Below are 18,180 nucleotides of genomic sequence, written 5' to 3' on the forward strand. Positions count from 1 at the left end.
ATGCTGAAAGGGAAGTGTTACGGTTTGCTTCTGATGGACAAGGAGAACCCAAGAATCTAGAGTGAATGACACCCCCCCAAATCTTCAAAGCTCGTAGGGTTTCCAAGAAGTGACTTCCCTTTTTCTTTGGTGTGTGTGTGTGTGTGTGTGTGTGTGTGTGTGTGTGTGTGTGTGTTGTGTTGTTTGTTTGTTTGTTGTTGTTTTTTGTTTTTCGAGACAGGGTTCCTCCATGTAGTTTTGGTGCCTGTCCTAAATCTCGCTCTGTAGACCAGGCTGGCCTCGAACTCACAGAGATCTGTCTGGCTCTGCTGGGATTAAAGGCGTAGGCCACTGCTGCCTGGCTGTGACTTGCTTTTTTTTTTTTTTTTAAGGCAGCTGAGATCACAGCTTCATGCAACTATAAGTTCAAATTCCCCATTTTAACATAAACGAGGGAGTCCAATCCTGGTCTTCAGTTTATTTATTGCACGCCTTGGGAACATGTCTTTTATACATTTTTACCAGAAGGCTCATTTTCATCAGATTTTCAAAATAGCCTTCTGGATTCCCAAAAGGTTCAAGCACTTCCCCAAATGTTGAGATTCGGGTGGGGGGATGCTGATCTTTCCATCCATTCTTAACAATGACTGTTGGGTCTGTTTGTAATCAGTGCGGTTGCCTTTATTATTCAGTGGCTGCTTAGCCAGCACTTGAGGTCCATTTCAGAGAACACCAGTGAGGAGCGATTGTCTGTCTGGACCTGTGCATGATGCAAGGGTCAGGTAGAGGTGTAGACAGGGTGCTGTTGGAATGAGGAATGCACTACAGATGAATAAGAAACAGCCCCTTAAAAAGCATGACAACTGGGACTGGGAGGGGGGATCTCTGAAGGTGCTTTGAGATCTGGTTGTCAGGTTAGACCTTTACAGGCACAAGGGGAAAGGATGTTCTTGACAAAGGAAGCATGGGAAAACAAGAAACAAGAAGCAGGCAGAATTCTGTGCCAGGTCCATAGTCCCATGAGCTTCCCCAGGTCTGAAATTTGGAAGGAATCTTTGAACTAATTTTATGGGCCTCCAAGACACCAGAAAATCTTGGGGCCCTTGTGCTGAAATAGCTATGGTTGGGTCCTGCTGATTCCCGATGCTGCCTGCCTCATGGGGGTCTCAACTCAGGAAGCAGCCCCAGGTGCCAGACTCAGACCTGCCAACCCTGCTCCATCCCCTTCCCTTCCCAGGCTTAGGTTGCTGTATACACAGCCTGCTCAGGGCTCAAGACAGGGCTTTTCCCTTAAGGAGTTAGTTTTGTTTGTGGGCAAGAGTGTTTTCAAAATCAATGAGACGACTCCTTTCAGGGACAAAGACACAGTCTTTCTTGACTCTGAAATCTCAAGTGAGATTCCGATACATTCTGGCACTCTACATTCTGTGGGCATTCTACATTCTGGAAACTAAATGAAGCCCTAATGCTTCTGGGATTTTAGTACATGCAATGGCTTTTGATAGAGTTTTTGATGCTTCTGTGATGTCTGGGATCCTGGGACTCTTTCCTATAGCACTAACTTTCCCTGTACTTTGGTTATTTTATGTTTCACTTCCTGACAGAAAACTAGAAACTTCAAGAAGAGGTATAGGTGTGAGTGTATGTGTGTGTGTGGGGGGGGGGGTTGGAGAGGTGAAGATAACTTAATTAGTAAAGGGCTTGCTTTGCAAGCATGAGGACCTGAGTTTGATCCTCACATCCATTTGAAAAAGCTAGACATGGTAGTGTATGCTTGTAATCCCGGTGTGAGGGAGGCAGTCACAGGTGGATTCTGGGGCAGGTTGGCCAGCCAACCTAACCTACAGGTCATTTAAAGACCCTGTCTCATAAAACAAGGTAGATAGAGCCTGAGGAATGGCATACTGAGCTGCACATCTGTACACACATGCACACACATATACACACACACATATACATACACACATACTTGTGCACTAATACACAGATATACCACATGCATGCACACACATATGCTGTTTGCATACATAGACACAGTGTACACACACACACACACACACACACACACACACACTTGTGCACTCATACCCAGATACACCACACACGTGCTGTTCACTCACTCATGGACACACGGCATACACAAATACATACACCTATACACACACTTGTGCACTCATACACAGATATACCCACACATGCACACATACACATGCTTTCACTCATACATAAACATACTGTATATACACAAATGTTTGTGCACTTACATTATATACCACATATGTACACACACACACACATGCTGTTCACACATGCATAGACACAGTGCATACACACATACACACACACACACACTTGTGCACTCATACACAGATACACCCCACACATGAACACACTCACGTGCTATTCATCATCCATAGACATACTGCGCGCACACACACACACACACACACACACACACACACACACACACACACGCAGAGTATAGCTTCCCTTGGATTGAAGCCAGAAATGGTAGGGCTTTAACTCATCAGCTTTCATTTTGCACATAATATGCCATCTCCCATTATGTGCTCAGAAACCAGTGACTGATCTGAGAAACCTTCGCTCTCTCAAGGGGGAGGCTAGGGAAATGGCTCTGCTACTGGGGCAGATAAGAAAACATTGTACAGAGGGAGAGGAGGATCCAGAGCAGGAAGTGGTTTGGAGGGTAGCCGACAGAGTGTGCTGAGAGAAAGGGATGTGGTGAGTATAGACAGTTTCTGGCTGATGTAATCAGGTAGATGCCGGTGCCTTGAATACACTAAACACAAGGGGGTAGGGAACACAGAAAGTGAGTGTATCATTGCCATGCCAGGCTGCTATGCCTGTGGGAAGTCCACCCAGGTGTTGGGCCTATGGCTGAAGACCACAGTTGAGATGACATTAGCATATGGATGGAAACTGGAGTCAGGGCTATCTCAGCAGAGAGGACGAGGAAGTGTGAAGAAACATTGAGTGGAGACGTGGATCCTGCAAGAGGACCCTTCCTAGAGATGGGTAAGGATACCGCCACATCTTTTGAGGAGGAGTGTAAGCGGAACCCTCCCCTGCCAGAGCACAGTTGTTACAAGGAAGATGGCCAGCAGTACACATGGCACACACCCCTCTGTACAATCCCTCTGTACAGCCCCTCTCTTCCAGGAGGGTCCCGTCTATTCTTTGCTGGGAAAGAACTTTAGAAAAGAGTGGATTACCCTCGAGGACTGGTGGTCTGTCATCTCATTAACTGACTGTTGGAACAGCCTAGATGGCAGGTAACTTCTGGGTGGCGATTTCATTTTCTAGACCAAAGGTGAAACCGTCCAGTGGAAACAGCATTCCCAACACAGCAGAGAGAGCACAAGGCTTCTCCAAGGCTCAGACCTCTGGGGCTCCTTGCCTCACCCTCGGTGACTCTTTCCATATGAGATTCAGTACATGTGCCCTGGGTGGGCTAACACTCTTGGCTTTCTTCCGTAAGGAGCAAATACTTCAAACTGTTTCCTCACAGCCCTGCTCTGGATTCCATGGGGAGACTGGACAAATTCACAAATTTCTCAGCACCAGGTCAGCCCAGAGCCAGGCCCCACTTTGATTGCTTTCACACTCACTAGAATTTGAAATGCAGGGAGGGGCATGCTGATTCCCATTCCCTAAAAAAAAGCATCTAATTTCGCCCTCATTTCTTGGATATTTTTCTGCTGTAATATTGGTGTTTATGGGAGAATTAGCCGTGATGAGGTAAAAGTCTATTTTAGAAAGCTGAACTCAGATATTGAAGGGGCTATTTTAGCCCGCGCTTAATTGCTCAGTTCCATTATGGTCTCTTAGTGGGGAGTGTGTGTGTGTGTGTGTGTGTGTGTGTGTGTGTGTGTGTGTGTGTGTTGTGAATTCTTGTGGGCTGGCTTACAGCTGGACTTCAGGAGCTTGGATTCCCTAGAGGATGTCAAAACTTTCAGAGGGACACCTGAGTATTAACGACCATGAGCACATTCAAGACATTTTCCCATTTGAGCAACATCACTTGTAGTGTTAAAACGTTTTGAAAACACATTTAAGCCATTAACTCATTTTTATGGTCAGATGAAAGTGCCTAATAGACTCAGTTCTGCTTTGTTCCTCCTTTGTCTTGGAATGAAATTGTCTGCTGGATTCTTGGCAACTCATTCCGCAGCGGAACTGGAGACCTTATGACTTCATCCCCAAGATGGCAAAATTAGTAAAGACTCATCACCCAGCCCAACTAATTTACACTGCTAAGCTGCCTGGCAATTTCAGTTTCCTAGAGTTAACAAGCTAAAATACTTCATTCCATGGATGTAATCCTCCCCCTAGCAGTATCTGTGGTGTGTGCGCGTGCGTGCATGCTTGTGTGTGTGTGTGTGTTTGTGTGTGTGTGTGTGTGTAGACCAGAGGACAACCTCATGTACCTTGCATCGTCTCTTTATAAGACAGAGTCTCTCATTGGCCTGTAGCTCACCAAGGATGCTAGGCTGATTGGCCAGCATTGGCCCTACGATGCATGCCACCATACCCAGATTTTTCTATGTGAGATGGGGCAGACAGTTTCAGAAGTTTAGTCCATTCTCATCATAGCAGAAAGCATGGCGGTATGCAGGCAGACATGGTGCTGGAGATTAGCTGAGAGCTGTACATCTGGATCCACAGGCAGCAGGAAAAGAGAACCCCTGGGCCTGGGCCTGAGCTTTTGAAACTTCAAAGCCTACCCTTAGTAATATACTTCCTCCAAGGCCATGCCCCTTAATCCTTCTCAAGTAGTGCCACTCACTGACTAACGGCATATGGGGGCCATTCTTATTGAAACCACCACACAAGGAAAACACTTCACCTGCTGAGCTATTGCGTCAACCTAAGAAGCATGATTTTGGTTTTTGTTGTTGTTGTTGTTGTTGTTTTTCAACCACCCAGTTTGTATCCTATATGGTATAGGCTGAGGCAAAGGGAAGCTGGTCATTTGTCTCACTTGCAGTTCTAAAGAGCAAGAACTAGCATTTACAGCAAGAATTCTAGCCTAGTGAGGATGTTTCTGCACGGATAGGAACTTCCTTTTCTTGAACTGGTGAAGGCCCCGCGAGGGAGTTGACTTAAGCTGACAATGGACAGATTCACAGGAGATGAGACACACACATTAATGGGAAGGTACACCAGTTAGGCCAAGTATGACCGCCCCCACCCCCAAGGAGGGCCAGGTGGTTGATGCTTAAGCACCTGCTTTACAGGGAGAGCAGAAAATGAGAGGTGTCATATACTTTGGTAGGAAAACAGTGATTTTCAAGGGAAGACAAATGGTCCAAAGAATAGATAGTAGGTGGGATGACATACCTGGCCATGGAGGGTGACATCAGTTCTGGTCTCCCCTCCTGCAAGTTAATCTTTTGGAGAGCACAGCCTGTAGCAGAGAAGGGAACCTCAGCGAAGTCCCCTTCTGTGCCACAGGAGGGAGAGGGCAGGAGGAGGAGGTGGGAAGAGCAATGGAGAGACCTTGATCCTCCCCTGGTTCAGAGCAGACAGTGTTCAGAGGTTGGCTTGTAGACTCCAGCAAAACCAGATTCCGGTATTATCAAGTCAGACTCAAGACAAAGCAAGGTGATCGAGTAGCAGTGTAGCCAAAGGCACTGTCCTGAGAGATGGGAGGCCAGATCCCACTTGGAGTATTGCCTGAGTCCTGGGGAAGTCACTCTGTGTGTGAGCAATTCCCGGATGTCCACATTTTATAAGCCAGTAAAACTTCAAGGTACATTCTGGGGAGGGAGGATACAACAGTCACCTTCAGTCTGTAACATAAGTCAGAACAGAAATATAGACGTGTGTGGTTAGTGTTAGCTCTCTGAAAAGCTGCTGCTGTAGCCTTGGCTTTTCTCATTTACTTTTGGGGAACCGATGCTTGGGAACCCCTGGACAGAGTGTTGACTGTCTGCCAGGCCCCCTCTCTAAGTGCCCGGAATGCAATGAGGTGTGATAACAGCAGCTCTGCCCCAGAACTCTTCATGTTCAGAGAGACCCACGAGAAAGCGAGTGATTATGATCCACAGCCGAGTCACAAGCTGCACCCAGCTTGGGAAGGGAGGAAAATGAAGCACCTTGCTCGATGGCATATAGGGTTTGTTTGTTTGTTTGTTTGTTTGTTTTTTTGGTTGTTGTTGTTATTGTTGCAATGAGGTGAAAAATCAGAATGATTTGAGGTTCTTTTCCAAGAACCCAGGCTCTCACACCCATTCCTTTTCTTTCATAACCTCTTGAGTGCAATTAGTGCTGCCCATATATGCATGGGTGTAGGACCATCCACAGGAATATGGTCAATCTACTAGGAGCCACACTGCTAAAGAAGCTACCTCTTGGACTGAAGAGATGGCTCAGTGCTTAAGAGCACTGGCTGCTCTTCCAAAGGTCCTGAGTTCAATTCCCAGCAACCACATGGTGGCTCACAACCATCTATAATCAGATCTGATGCCCTCTTCTGGCCTGCAGGCAAACATGCAGACAGAATACTGTATACATAATCAATGAATCAATCAATCAATCTTTAAAAAAAAAAAGAAAGAAAAGAAAAGAAAAGAAAAAAGAAAAAGAGACTACGTCTCCTCCTGGAATCCATCAGCTGTTGATAGCTCTTAAGTTGAGGGTGGTGGTGGTGAAAGTTAGTGTGAATTGGGATTGTAATGTCTTCTAGCTCATGTGTTGATTGTGAAAGTTAAACAGGACAAGTCATGATGTGCTGTCACCACCTACTGGTGACGGCGAATGGAAAGCAGGAAGAGGCACACGTATAAGGGCCCTGTGGCAATAAGGAAGCCATAAGGAAAGTGTTTCATGTGGCTCAAGTGGAGGGAGCAGGTGAAAGGAAAGAGGGGCTGGAGGAAGTGAGCATAGACCAGGATTTCTGTGTCCAGGGCATGCATTTGGATGCCTACTGCCCTGAAGGCAATGGTTATCCATGAGAATTTCTGAAGGCTTGTGTTCAGAAAAGCTGTGCAGTCAGCAACGTGGACATGAGCGGGGAGGAAAGAACAGATTGAGCTTGGGGATATTGGTCTCGATACTATTTTCAGGACATAGGTAAGTCCTACCGAGGGGCTACACTGATCACTTCATGGAAAGGTGGTACAGTGTGCAAAGCTTCTAATTCCCGCTGAGGATGTCCTTCTTGGGGGAGAAGCGAGACTGCTCAGTCAGCATGCACAGGAGAGACACTTCTAACAGGATGCACAAACAGTGGATTGACAAAATCACATTATACTTTACAATGTTGTGTCTTTAACAGTGGGCATCCAGTTACCTTCATGTCAGTTGATGAAGTGTGAGATTGGGATACAAGACATCTGGTCCCCGTGCTTGAATCCATTTGACAGAGCCCATTTCTTTTGTCCTGTAAATTAAGATATTGAAAAGAGGATCCCAATGTCCATTGCTTCCTGAAGGAGTTTGAGGATGCATCGAGATTACAGATCAGGAAGCCCAGCCTCCATTCGGAATGCCTGAGAATTTACTATCCTCCAAGTCATGGTATTTTAGTATGTAAAATGAGCCTCATAATGCAGGTATCCATAGCTTTACAAGCTTCTGTTGATGATGAATGTAACCAGATCCTTCCTTGACACAAATGTGATGTCATATGAATATATATCATTGTAGTCAAGATTTATTTATGGTGTATGAGCTGTGTAACAGAGGAAACAAAAGTTTCAATGGTGACTTCTTAATTCCCAAAATATGGAGCTGAGTCTTTGATTCTTAAAATCTTTGTGCCAAAAGACTAAATACTCTAGATTCAGGAAGGTAGTGTCTCCTTAAAAAAACTAGTGAGCTCCACCCTTTCTGATGGAGGCACTGACTAGTTCCTACTGAAGACCTTCCAAAAAAGTTGCAAAACAAAAGCTGTTAAGATCGACATTTTGTTTTCTCCCTCTGCACTTGGTTGTTCTGAATTCCTGAAGATGGATAGAAATTGCTTTGGTATAAGAATTCATTTTCTCCATAGTCATAACTTTAAAAAGAAGAAGGTCTTCTAGATGATTTTATGAAATCATCTCCTGAAAACTGATCATTGGAATTTTGGTGTGCATGGTTCAAAGGTCAGTATTCACATTTTTTCCCACCACCTGTTAGGTGTCATTTGTGGAAAGCAAATAGAGTTTCCTTGCATTTGTTACTTCTCTGTGCCTGGGATAAAAACACTATGACCAAAAGAAACTTACAGATTTACAGTTCCAGGGGAATAAGAGTCAGTTATGACAGAGAGGCATGGCAGCAAGAGAGGAAGCTAGGAGATTATGATTCAATGGCAAATGTGAAGGCAGAGAGTCAAAGGGACCAGGGTGAGGCTATGAACTCTCAAAGCCCACCCCCAGTGGACTTACTTCCTCCAGCAAGCCTGTGCTACCTCCCCAAATAGAGTCACAACAGGGGACCAAGCATTCAAATGTGTGAGCCAATGAGGAATATTTTTCATTCTAACCACTGACTGCACTTCTTTTCTCTCTCTCTCTCTCTCTCTCTCTCTCTCTCTCTCTCTCTCTCTCTCTCTCTTTCTCTCTCTCTCTCTTTCTTTTTCTTTCCTTCTTTCCTTCCTTCCTTCCTTCCTTCCTTCCTTCCTTCCTCCCTTCCTTCCTTCCTTCCTTCCTTCCTTCCTTTCCTCCTCCTTTTCCTTCTCCTCCTCCTCCTTCATTTTATTTATTGTTCATTTGTTTGTTTTGTTTTGGGGGGTCAGTTGGGAGGGGGTTGGTTTTTCAAGACAGGGTTTCTCTGTGTAGCTCTGGCTGTTCTGGAGCTCACTCTGTAGACCAGACTGGCCTCATACTCATAGAGATTCCCCTGCCTCTGCCTCCTGAGTACTGGGATTAATGGTGCGCTCTACCCCGACCCGGCTTGGACATAGCTTTTTAAAAATAAGACTTGATAGGTTTTAGGCTTGGTTGCATTTGGCTTTATATTCTGAAAAGACAGCTAATGCTGGCATTTCAACTTTTCTTCCAAACCAAAGTAAAATTCTAAGGAGGGGGAGGGAAGAAGAGGGAGAGGGAGGGAGAGAGAGAGAAAGAGAATGAATTTCTCCCTTTTTTTGAAACTGGAAATGTTAGCAGTGAATAATTTCATCTGGAATGCTGTAGATTTTCCACTGGGTGATAATAGAGCCAGTTCTATAGATGTCAGTTGAACTGAGAGGCCTAGAGAGTGACAATATATATAAAAATGTGATTTGTATAGCTAAAAGTGCCACCCCTTAAAGATGGCTGCTTCCCATGTCAAGAACATGCAGGTTGTCATCACAGATGCCAGCATAACCTGAGAAGCACCCTTTGTCTTTGCTATTTGGAGGGGTCTTGGCTGGTCACTCCCCTTGCATACCTTCTATTTCCTAACTCCCAGTATCCCCCAGATGGAAAAACTCTCGCCTCCACCCATATTCCCCAGCTCCCTCTGTGAGTGGCAGCTTCCTTCTTGAGCAAAGCAGACTTGCCCAGGTGCCCCATGTGCTTCATCTCTTCTCTGAATGGCTGAAGAGCATACGCTTCCTCTACATGCCACAGAGCTGATGTGGAGCAAACGCCTTTGGTAACTAACAGAACCTGTAGAGTCTCTCCATAGAAAAAGGACTGTATGCCTACAGTAATACCATACCCTTCGTACACTTTCAGAAGACTATAGATTTTCTGATGTCTCCATACAGGGACCCCTAGAGTGTCTCATGTGATACTTTGTCTCTGGTGGAGAAAAGAGCTTTACGTTTACATTCTAAGACTTTCAAAGTCAAGTGTGAGTCGATTGGCCAGTCACCCATTTTGAACGCCCTCATCTCCTGTCAACCAATGTGAACATAAACATAACATCTTGAAAGTTGTGAGGTTTCAACAAATAAAGTGTGGGAAGGCTTACAGACACACAGTTGGTACTCCATAAAGTGTTGATGTTCTTCATAAGTACCAGGTACATACTATTATTTCCACGTATTGGTGGATAATCAATGAACATCTTTGAATGCTTGCCATATGCCAGGATGTGTTTATGTCCTTTCAGCTAGATTAAATTCCTAACCGAGTGCTAGGCTACAAGTAGGCTGTGTATCACTGACCATTGAGATCATGGCTTCCCTCATGGCATTCCCCACTTGCACCTGTCCTTTGTACGAGGATGCTCAACATAGGCTTGATCAGTTCTTGAAGGGCAGTTGTGAACAGTGGCATGTTTTCTATAAAGCCAACGAGCAAGAACAAGTTGCTGCCACATTGTTCCCAGGTGACATTATTTTAAGGAAGAAGGTTCCTTGGGGGCTCCAAGCACCTTCTGTATGGCTGTAGTCTCTGCGACATAAACTCCTGCAGCTGGGGAGGAATGACGAGCAGCTGAAAATCCTTGAAACAGGAGCGAGTCATAGAAGTGGGGGGGCAGCTCTGAAGTCACTGAATAGAATGTGCAAGCCAGATTTCCCAGCTCTGCAGAGTCCACCCCTGGACTGCCACAGCAAGCAGCTCTGCCACCCATATGTTGACTCTGCCATGGGAACTGTGACTCAGTATATCCTCAGATATCCTCTTTGAAGCAGCTACTCTGAGCCAGAGGGGAGGTTTTCTTGTCTTCACTTGCTCTTAACCATGATGTCTATATTTACCCACTGTGATCTTCATTTTTTTTTTCTGAATACTGAATCCTGAAAGGGACTATTTTTACCTCTTGCTCTTTGATTCTGCAAAAGCTTCAATGCAAAATGTCTTCCTTAGCTGCGGGCCCAGTGGCCTTGTGTTCTGCGTGCAACAGCCTTTTTGTATTCTCTTTGCTCCAACTTAATTATGTCAGTATCTGCATCCTCCAGTAGAGTGTGAAATGTTATTCTTTTATTGAATGACATAAAGTATGTCTAATCTCAAGTATTAATCTATCTTAATTAAGCTGTCTCTTTAATACTGTGGTGCATAGCAGTGTGCTTATGTAGGAGCTGTTTGAACAGGCTGGAGAGTCCCTGCCACGAAGGATTTAGGTGAGGGGCCTTTCTAAGCGGAGTTCAGAGTTCAGAGTTCAGTTTTAAAAGTACCAAAGTGGACTGGGGATGTAGCTCAGAGAGAGCATAGTCATGGCCCTGGGTTTGATTCTGAGTATGTGCATAGTAGATAGACAGACAGACAGATAGATAGATGGCTCTATTTGATGACCATCTTTGTGATGTGCTCATTTACTTGGTAGACTTATCTAAATGAGAATAAAATCTGCTGCATTATTGACCTTGGAAAAAAGTAGCAAGTATTACACCTTTTTTCCCATGAAAACAATGAGGTGAAATATTTCTGTAGGAATTCAGGGATCTTGCATTGGGTTTGAAAGACATGCTTCCAAGGTTTCCATAGGAACAGAATTAACCCCTAATAGTGCATCATGTCCCCGAGTCATTGTTCCAGATGTACCTGGGCTAAAAGCCCACACATCTAGAATCCCAAATGTTCCAGGTAACCGAGCATGGCTGATGTTAGGATCGTGTTCCAAAATATTTAATGTAGTTGGACAACCATCTCAAATAACCCAATGAAGTGTTAAAGTTCTACAGGTAACATTTTCAGATATCTTTATATTTCTTTGTTTGGGGCTTTTACAAATTTCAAAGCCTTGGCATATTTGCCATGTAGGGATTCTGGCAGGACAGTCATTTATAAAACGAGTTTGGAAGGAAGTGAATCTGAGACACACTCTTAGCAGCAAAATAGGGAAGTTAAGAATATTTAACTCCCATTAAGTTGTTAGGTACGAATGCCAGCCTACTATTACATGAATCATCTTCCTGTAAGAACTGCTTCCAGCTCAGAACTGAAATTGCTCATTAAAATGAGTTCTAATGGTGAGGTTGCCAGAACCTGCCTACCCTGGTAATCAGATTGGTGAATACCTCAACTAACATCATAGAGCCTTCATCCAGTAACTGATGGAAGCAGATGCAGAGATCCACAACCAAGCACCAGGTTGAGCTCCGGGAGCCCAGGCAGGGGGATTATTTGAGCAGGGGCGGTTGTGATGGGGAAAGCTACAGAGACAACTGAACAAAGCTCATGGGAACTCACAAACTTTAGACCGACAGCTGCTGTGGAACCTGCATGGGACTGGACTAGACCCTCTGCATATGGAAGACAGTTGGGTAGCTGGGTCTGTTTGAGGGGCCCCGGCAATGTGATCAGAATCTATCCCTGGTGCATGGTCTGGCTTTCTGGATCTCATTACCTATGGTTGGCCACCTTGCTCACCCTTGAGGCAGGAGGGAGGGGCTGGGCCCTGCCTCAACTGTATGTACCAGGCTCACCTGTCCCCCCATGGGAGGACTTACCCTTTTGGAAGAGGGGATGAGAGGTGTCGGGGAGATTAGGCGGGGGTGGGAGGAGTAGGAGGAGGGATGAGAGGGGGGATCTGTGGTTGGTATGTGAAAGGAATAAAACAATTTTAAGTAAAAAAGTAAATAAATGAAAAATAAAAATAAATCATTAAAACAAAAAAATGATGGCAGAGTCATAGTGTATATTAATGGTTTCATTTTGGCTTTAATCACTGATGTAAGATTTTGACAGAGTTGAAAATGAACTCAGCAGATATTGACAAATCTTGCTTGAAAGAACACTTACAAAAGTTCACAGTTCATTTTCAAGAATGTTTTTATTTTAACCTTTATGTTACATTCCACTAAGACTCTTGGCTATTATTAAATTATTTTATAAGTAAATAAATAGATAGATAGATAGATAGATAGATAAATAAAATAAGGCCTAAGAGGGCTTGAGAATACTGTTTAATCCAGGGTAGTCTATACCCATTCTGAGCTTTACGTCTGGCAGAGGTTGTGGTATGTGGGGCTTGCTCAGTTATCTTTTCATAGGAAATGATGTGAAGGCAGGGGATAAGAAGCAGAGTGTCACAAAGGATGGGGAAGGTGTTCCTTCAGAAGAGAGAGATGCAGCGTTTTCCTCCATTGGTCTTCTCCTCTGCAGAGCTCCATGCAGCCTACCAAACCCATATTCCACCAGAAAACCCTAAGTGTGTCTGAAGGCGATTAGGGTAATCATGACGGTAGTGATAATGGTGCTAAGCATCTATAAAACAGAGGTAGATGAAGTCCTTCCAAAGAACATGGGCCCTAACCTGCTTTCGGCCCCATAGATATGTTGAATGAATAGGATGCGTGGGTGAGTGGCCTCCCCAGAGGACAGTTAATATCTCTAAGATCTGTAGAAAGTTTGCTGTTTCCTTCATAAATAACTCTTACCCATTCTTTCAATGTTAGGTTGAGGACCGTAGATGTGTAACAGATTTGTATTTCTCTGCTGATCTTACCTGCATTTGTCCATGTCTCAGGCTACTACTTCTTTTAAAAACTTTTCTTTTTAGCTTTATTTATATTATTATTTTATGTGTAGGAGTGTTTTGCCAGTGTGTATGTGTATATGCATATCCTATGCCTGCCTGGTACCCATGGAGGTCTGAAGAGGGCATCAGATTCCTGGAACTGGGGTTATAAATAGTGTACAGACAGTGAGTCACTGTGTAGATGGTGAGGATCAAAACCTGTCCTCTGCAAGAGCAATAAGGGCTCTTAATCTGAGCCAAACTGTCCAGCCTCTGAGGCTGCTGTTTCATTGAGAATGGTTTTCTTGATGTTATACCTTTCGTTTTTTAAAAATTACATTTACTGTTGTGTGTGTGTCTGTGTGTGCACTCACGTACACACACACACACACACACACACACACACACACACGTGCGCGTGCGCACTCACTCACTCATATGTAGAAGTCAGATAACACAGTGGGTTCCTGCCTTCCACTGTGTAGGATCCAGGAATTGAACCCAGGATGTCATGCTTAGCAGCAAGTACCTGTACCTGCCTGATCCATCTCGCCAGCCCAAAGCTTTACATTTTTGTATTTTATTTAGTAGTTTTTTATCATGGAAACATCAACTGATGAGATCCTGTAACTAGACTAGGAATTATAGTTTGAGAAATCCTGCCTCTTACGAGCATCAAGAGAGTCCCTGGGACCTGAAATCTGTTTCTTGGACTTTCTCTCACAAACTTTAGGAAATTTAGCATAAATTTAGCATGGGCATACAGGCATACACCTGGAGCCTCAGCACTTGGAAGACTAAGGTGGTAGGATCGTGAGTTCAAGGCCAGTATGGACTACACAGCAAGACCCTGGAACTCTAGGCTACTCAGCAAATCTGAGAGAGATGGTGGGAGGAAGGAGGGAGAGGACGGAAGTGAGGGAAGACAAATTTTTGAAAATTAAAAATGAAAGAGAGAAGATAAAGGAGAAATCCCGGCTATTCATGGTGGATGTTTTAATGACACCCTGTCTGTCACACTTCTCCAGTGATTTCAGTTGTCCTACACTAGCAGGAAACAAAGTGAGGCAGAGGTGTCAGCTGTGTTGTTACAGGGCCTTGTCAAAGGGGAAGGGAAACATTTCATAAAAATAGTCAAAATTCTACTCATTTGTTGTTATTATTATTGTTGTTGTTGTTATTTTATTATTATTATGTGAGTGAGATGCAGGGTGTCAAGTGTGTTCTTCAGAGGCCTGTGACACACCCACCCGTCACTGCTGTGCTTTGGAGAGCCCCACCTCAGGGTTACTTAGCTCCCAGCAGCTCAGGGATGAACTGTGAGGTGATAGTTCTCAGGGTTCATCTCCAGGTGATGGAGCTGCTCTCCTCCTGGTCCTCAGGATGTGAAGGTGGAGCTGTATGCACAGGAGTCAGCTTTTCATATCCCTGATGGTTTTTGCTTTTGTGTTGTCTTTTCTAGGTTTGCTGGCATGGGAAACTTGCTCAAAGTCCTGACCCGGGAAATTGAGAATTATCCACACTTTTTCCTGGATTTTGAAAGTAAGTTCTGAGCACTATAACACAACATCAGAAACTTTGCACTTGCTTGGTGGGCTTGCTCGTAGGGAAGTCATAGAGATTTTGTATGAGACTCAAACCAACTCCAAATGGCATCATGCATTTCTTGCTGACATTGTTTCTAAGCTGTTTTCCTCCACCCTGTCTTTATGATTTTTAGAAGCCCAAAGAAAGGTTTAATTTAATTGGTCCATGGTTTTCTTTGATATAAGGATTAGCTTTGGTATTATATACATAAAACTTTACCATAAATCTTCCCTAAGATTTATTTTATGTAACATTTTTTCATTTATTTTACATACCTACAGCAGTTTCCCCTCCCTCCTCACCTCCTTCCCATCTCTCATATTTCCCTTCTACCCCTCTCCCCCTCCACTTCTCCTCTGTCTCCATTCAGAAAGGGGCAGGCCTCTGATGGGCTTGAACAAAGCATAGCATATCAAATTGAGGCAGGACCGAGCTCCTCCCCTTGTGTCAAGACTGGGCAAGGTAATTCAGCAGAGGGAACAGGTTCCCCAAAGCCAACTAAGCACCAGGGACAGGTCCTGATATCACTGCTAGGAGCCTTACAAAGAGATCAAGCTACACAACTGTCATACACATGTAGAGTGTCCCATGCAGTTAGATCTCTGTTGGTGCAGAGTCCATGAGCTCCCACAAGCTCAGGTCAGTTGTCTCTGTGTGTTCCCTGTCATGATCCCCTGGCTCGTGCAATCCCTCCTCCCTTTCTTCAGCAAGACTCCCAGAACTCAGCCCAATGCTTGGCTATAGATCTCTGCATCTGCTTCCATCAGTTACTGGATGGAGCATCTCTGATGACAATTAGAGTAGTCATTAGTCTGATTACAGGAAAAGGCCAGTTCAGGCACCCTCCCCAGTATTGCCAAGAGTCTTAGCTGGGGTCATCCTTGTGGATTCCTGGGGGTTTCCTTGGCACCACATTTCTCCCTAACCCCAAAATGCCCCCCTCATCAAGATGTCTCTTTTGTTACTCTCCCCTTCTGTGTCCTGCCCCCAACCCCACCCACCCAGCCTGCCCAACCCACTCCCTCAAGTTCCTATCCCCTCCATCTCTCCACCCCTGCCCCCAGTTTATTCAGGAGATCTCTTCTAGTTCCCCTTCCCAGGGAAATCCATGCATCCCTCTTTGGTCCCTCCATGTTATCTAGCTGCTTTGGGGCTGTGGATTGTAGGTTTATTATCCTATACTTTACTTCTAATATCCATTTATGAGTGAATACATACAATTTTTGTCTTTCTGGATCTGGATTACCTCACTCAAAATGACTTTTCTAGTTCCATTCATTTTCCTACAAATTTCATGAGGTCATTATTTTTTTACAGCTGAGTAATACTCCAGTGTATAAAGGCACCACATTTTCCTTATCCATTCTTTGGTTGATGAGGATCTAGGTTGTTTCCAGGTTCTGGCTATTATGAATAATGCTGCTATGAACATAGTTGAGCAAGTGTTCTTGTGCTATGATTGAGCATCCTTTGGGTAAATCTGGGTCTTGAGGTAGATTGATTCCCATTTTTCTGAAAAACCACCATATTGATTTCCAAAGTGACTATACAAGTTTGCACTCCCACCAGCAGTGGAGGAGTGTTCCCCTTACTCCACATCCTCTCCAACATAAGCTGTCATCAGTGTTTTTCATGTTAGCCATTCTGACAGGTGTAAAATGGTATCCCAGAGTCATTTTTACTTGCACTTCCCTGATGACTAAGGATGTTGAGCAATTCCTTAAATGTCTTTCAGATATTTGATATTCTTCTGTTGAGAATTCTCTGTTTAGATCTACACCCCATTTTTTACTGGATTTTTTTGGTATTTTGATGTCTAGTTTGAGTTCTTTATATATTTAGAAATCAGCCCTTTGTCAGAAATGGGGTTGGGGAAGACCTTTTCCTATTCTATAAGCTGCCATTTTGTCTTATTGACCTTGTTCTTTGCCTTTCTGAAGCTTTTCAGTTTCATGAAGTCCCATTTATTAATTGTCGTATCAGTGTCTGTGCTACTCTTGTTATATTCAAGAAGTAGTCTCCTGTGCCAATGCATTCCAAGGCTACTTCCCACTTTCTCTTCTATCAGGTTCAGCGTAACTGGATTGATGTTGAGGTCTTTGATCCACATGGACATGAGTTTTATGCAGGATAATAGATATGGATCTATTTGCATTCTTCTAGATGTTGACATCCAGTTATGCCAGTCCCATTTGTTGAAAATTCTTTCGTTTTTCCATTGTATAATTTTGGCTTCTTTGTGAAAAATTATGTTTTCATATATGTGTGGATTTATATCAGGGTCTTTAATTCAATTCCATTGATCCATGTGTCTGTTTTTATGTCAATACCAAGCTGTTTTTATTTCTGTAGCTCTATAGTAGAGCTTGAAGTCAGGGATGGTGATACCTCCAGAAATTCCTTTATTGTACAGGATTGTTTTAGCTATTCTGGGTTTTCTGGTTTTCCATATGAAGTTGAGTATTGTTCTATCAAGGTCTGTGAAGCATTGTTGGGATTTTGATGGGGATTGCATTGAATCTGTAGATTGCTTTTGGTAAGATTTCCATTTTTACTATGTTAATCCTACCTATCCATGAATATGGTATATCTTTCCACTTTATGATATCTTCTTCAATTTCTTTCTTTTAAGGCTTAAAGTTCTTGTCATACAAGTCTTTCACTTGTTTGGTTAGAATTATTCCAAGATATTTCATATTATTTATGGCTATTAAAAAGGGTTTTGTTTATCTGATTTCTTTCTCAGCCTGTTTATCATTTCTATATAGGAGGGCTACTTTTTTTTTTTTTTTTTAGTTAATCTTTAATCCTGCCACATTACTGAAGATGTTTATCAGCTGTAGGAATTGCCTGGTAGAATTTTTGGGACCACTTATGCATACTACCATATTATCTACAAATAGCAAAAGTTTGACTTCTTCCTTTCCAACTTGTATCCCCTTGATCTCCTTTGTTGTCTTATTGCTCTAGCAAGAACTGTGAATATTATGTTGAATAGATATGGAGAGAGTGGCCAGCCTTGTCTTGTTCCCGATTTTAGTGGAATTGCTTTGAGTTTCTTTCCATTTAATTTGATGTTGGCTGTCGGCTTGGCATATATTGCTTTTTAATATATTTAGGTATGTTCCCTGATCTCTCCAAGACCTTTATCATGAAGGGGTGTTGAATTTTGTCAAAGGCTTTTCCAGCATCTAACAAGATGATCATGTGTTGTTTGTTTGTTTGTTTTTCAGTTTGTTTATATGGTAGATTATATTGACAGAT

At 43.6% G+C, this 18,180-nt stretch overlaps 1 protein-coding gene across 1 annotated transcript in view; it reads left to right on the forward strand.

Moving 5' to 3' along the window:
* Cyria (CYFIP related Rac1 interactor A) overlaps positions 1 to 18,180 on the forward strand; it is a 114,469-nt gene that overhangs the window by 63,286 nt on the left and 33,003 nt on the right. Inside the window, exon 3 of the mRNA XM_036171424.1 lies at positions 14,792 to 14,871. Coding sequence (XP_036027317.1) covers positions 14,802 to 14,871 — 70 coding nt within the window. The 5' untranslated portion in view covers positions 14,792 to 14,801. The remainder of the gene's footprint in view (positions 1 to 14,791; positions 14,872 to 18,180) is intronic.

This window comes from Onychomys torridus, chromosome 21 (genome assembly GCF_903995425.1).
Source record: "Onychomys torridus chromosome 21, mOncTor1.1, whole genome shotgun sequence".
NCBI classification, from domain to species: domain Eukaryota; kingdom Metazoa; phylum Chordata; class Mammalia; order Rodentia; family Cricetidae; genus Onychomys; species Onychomys torridus.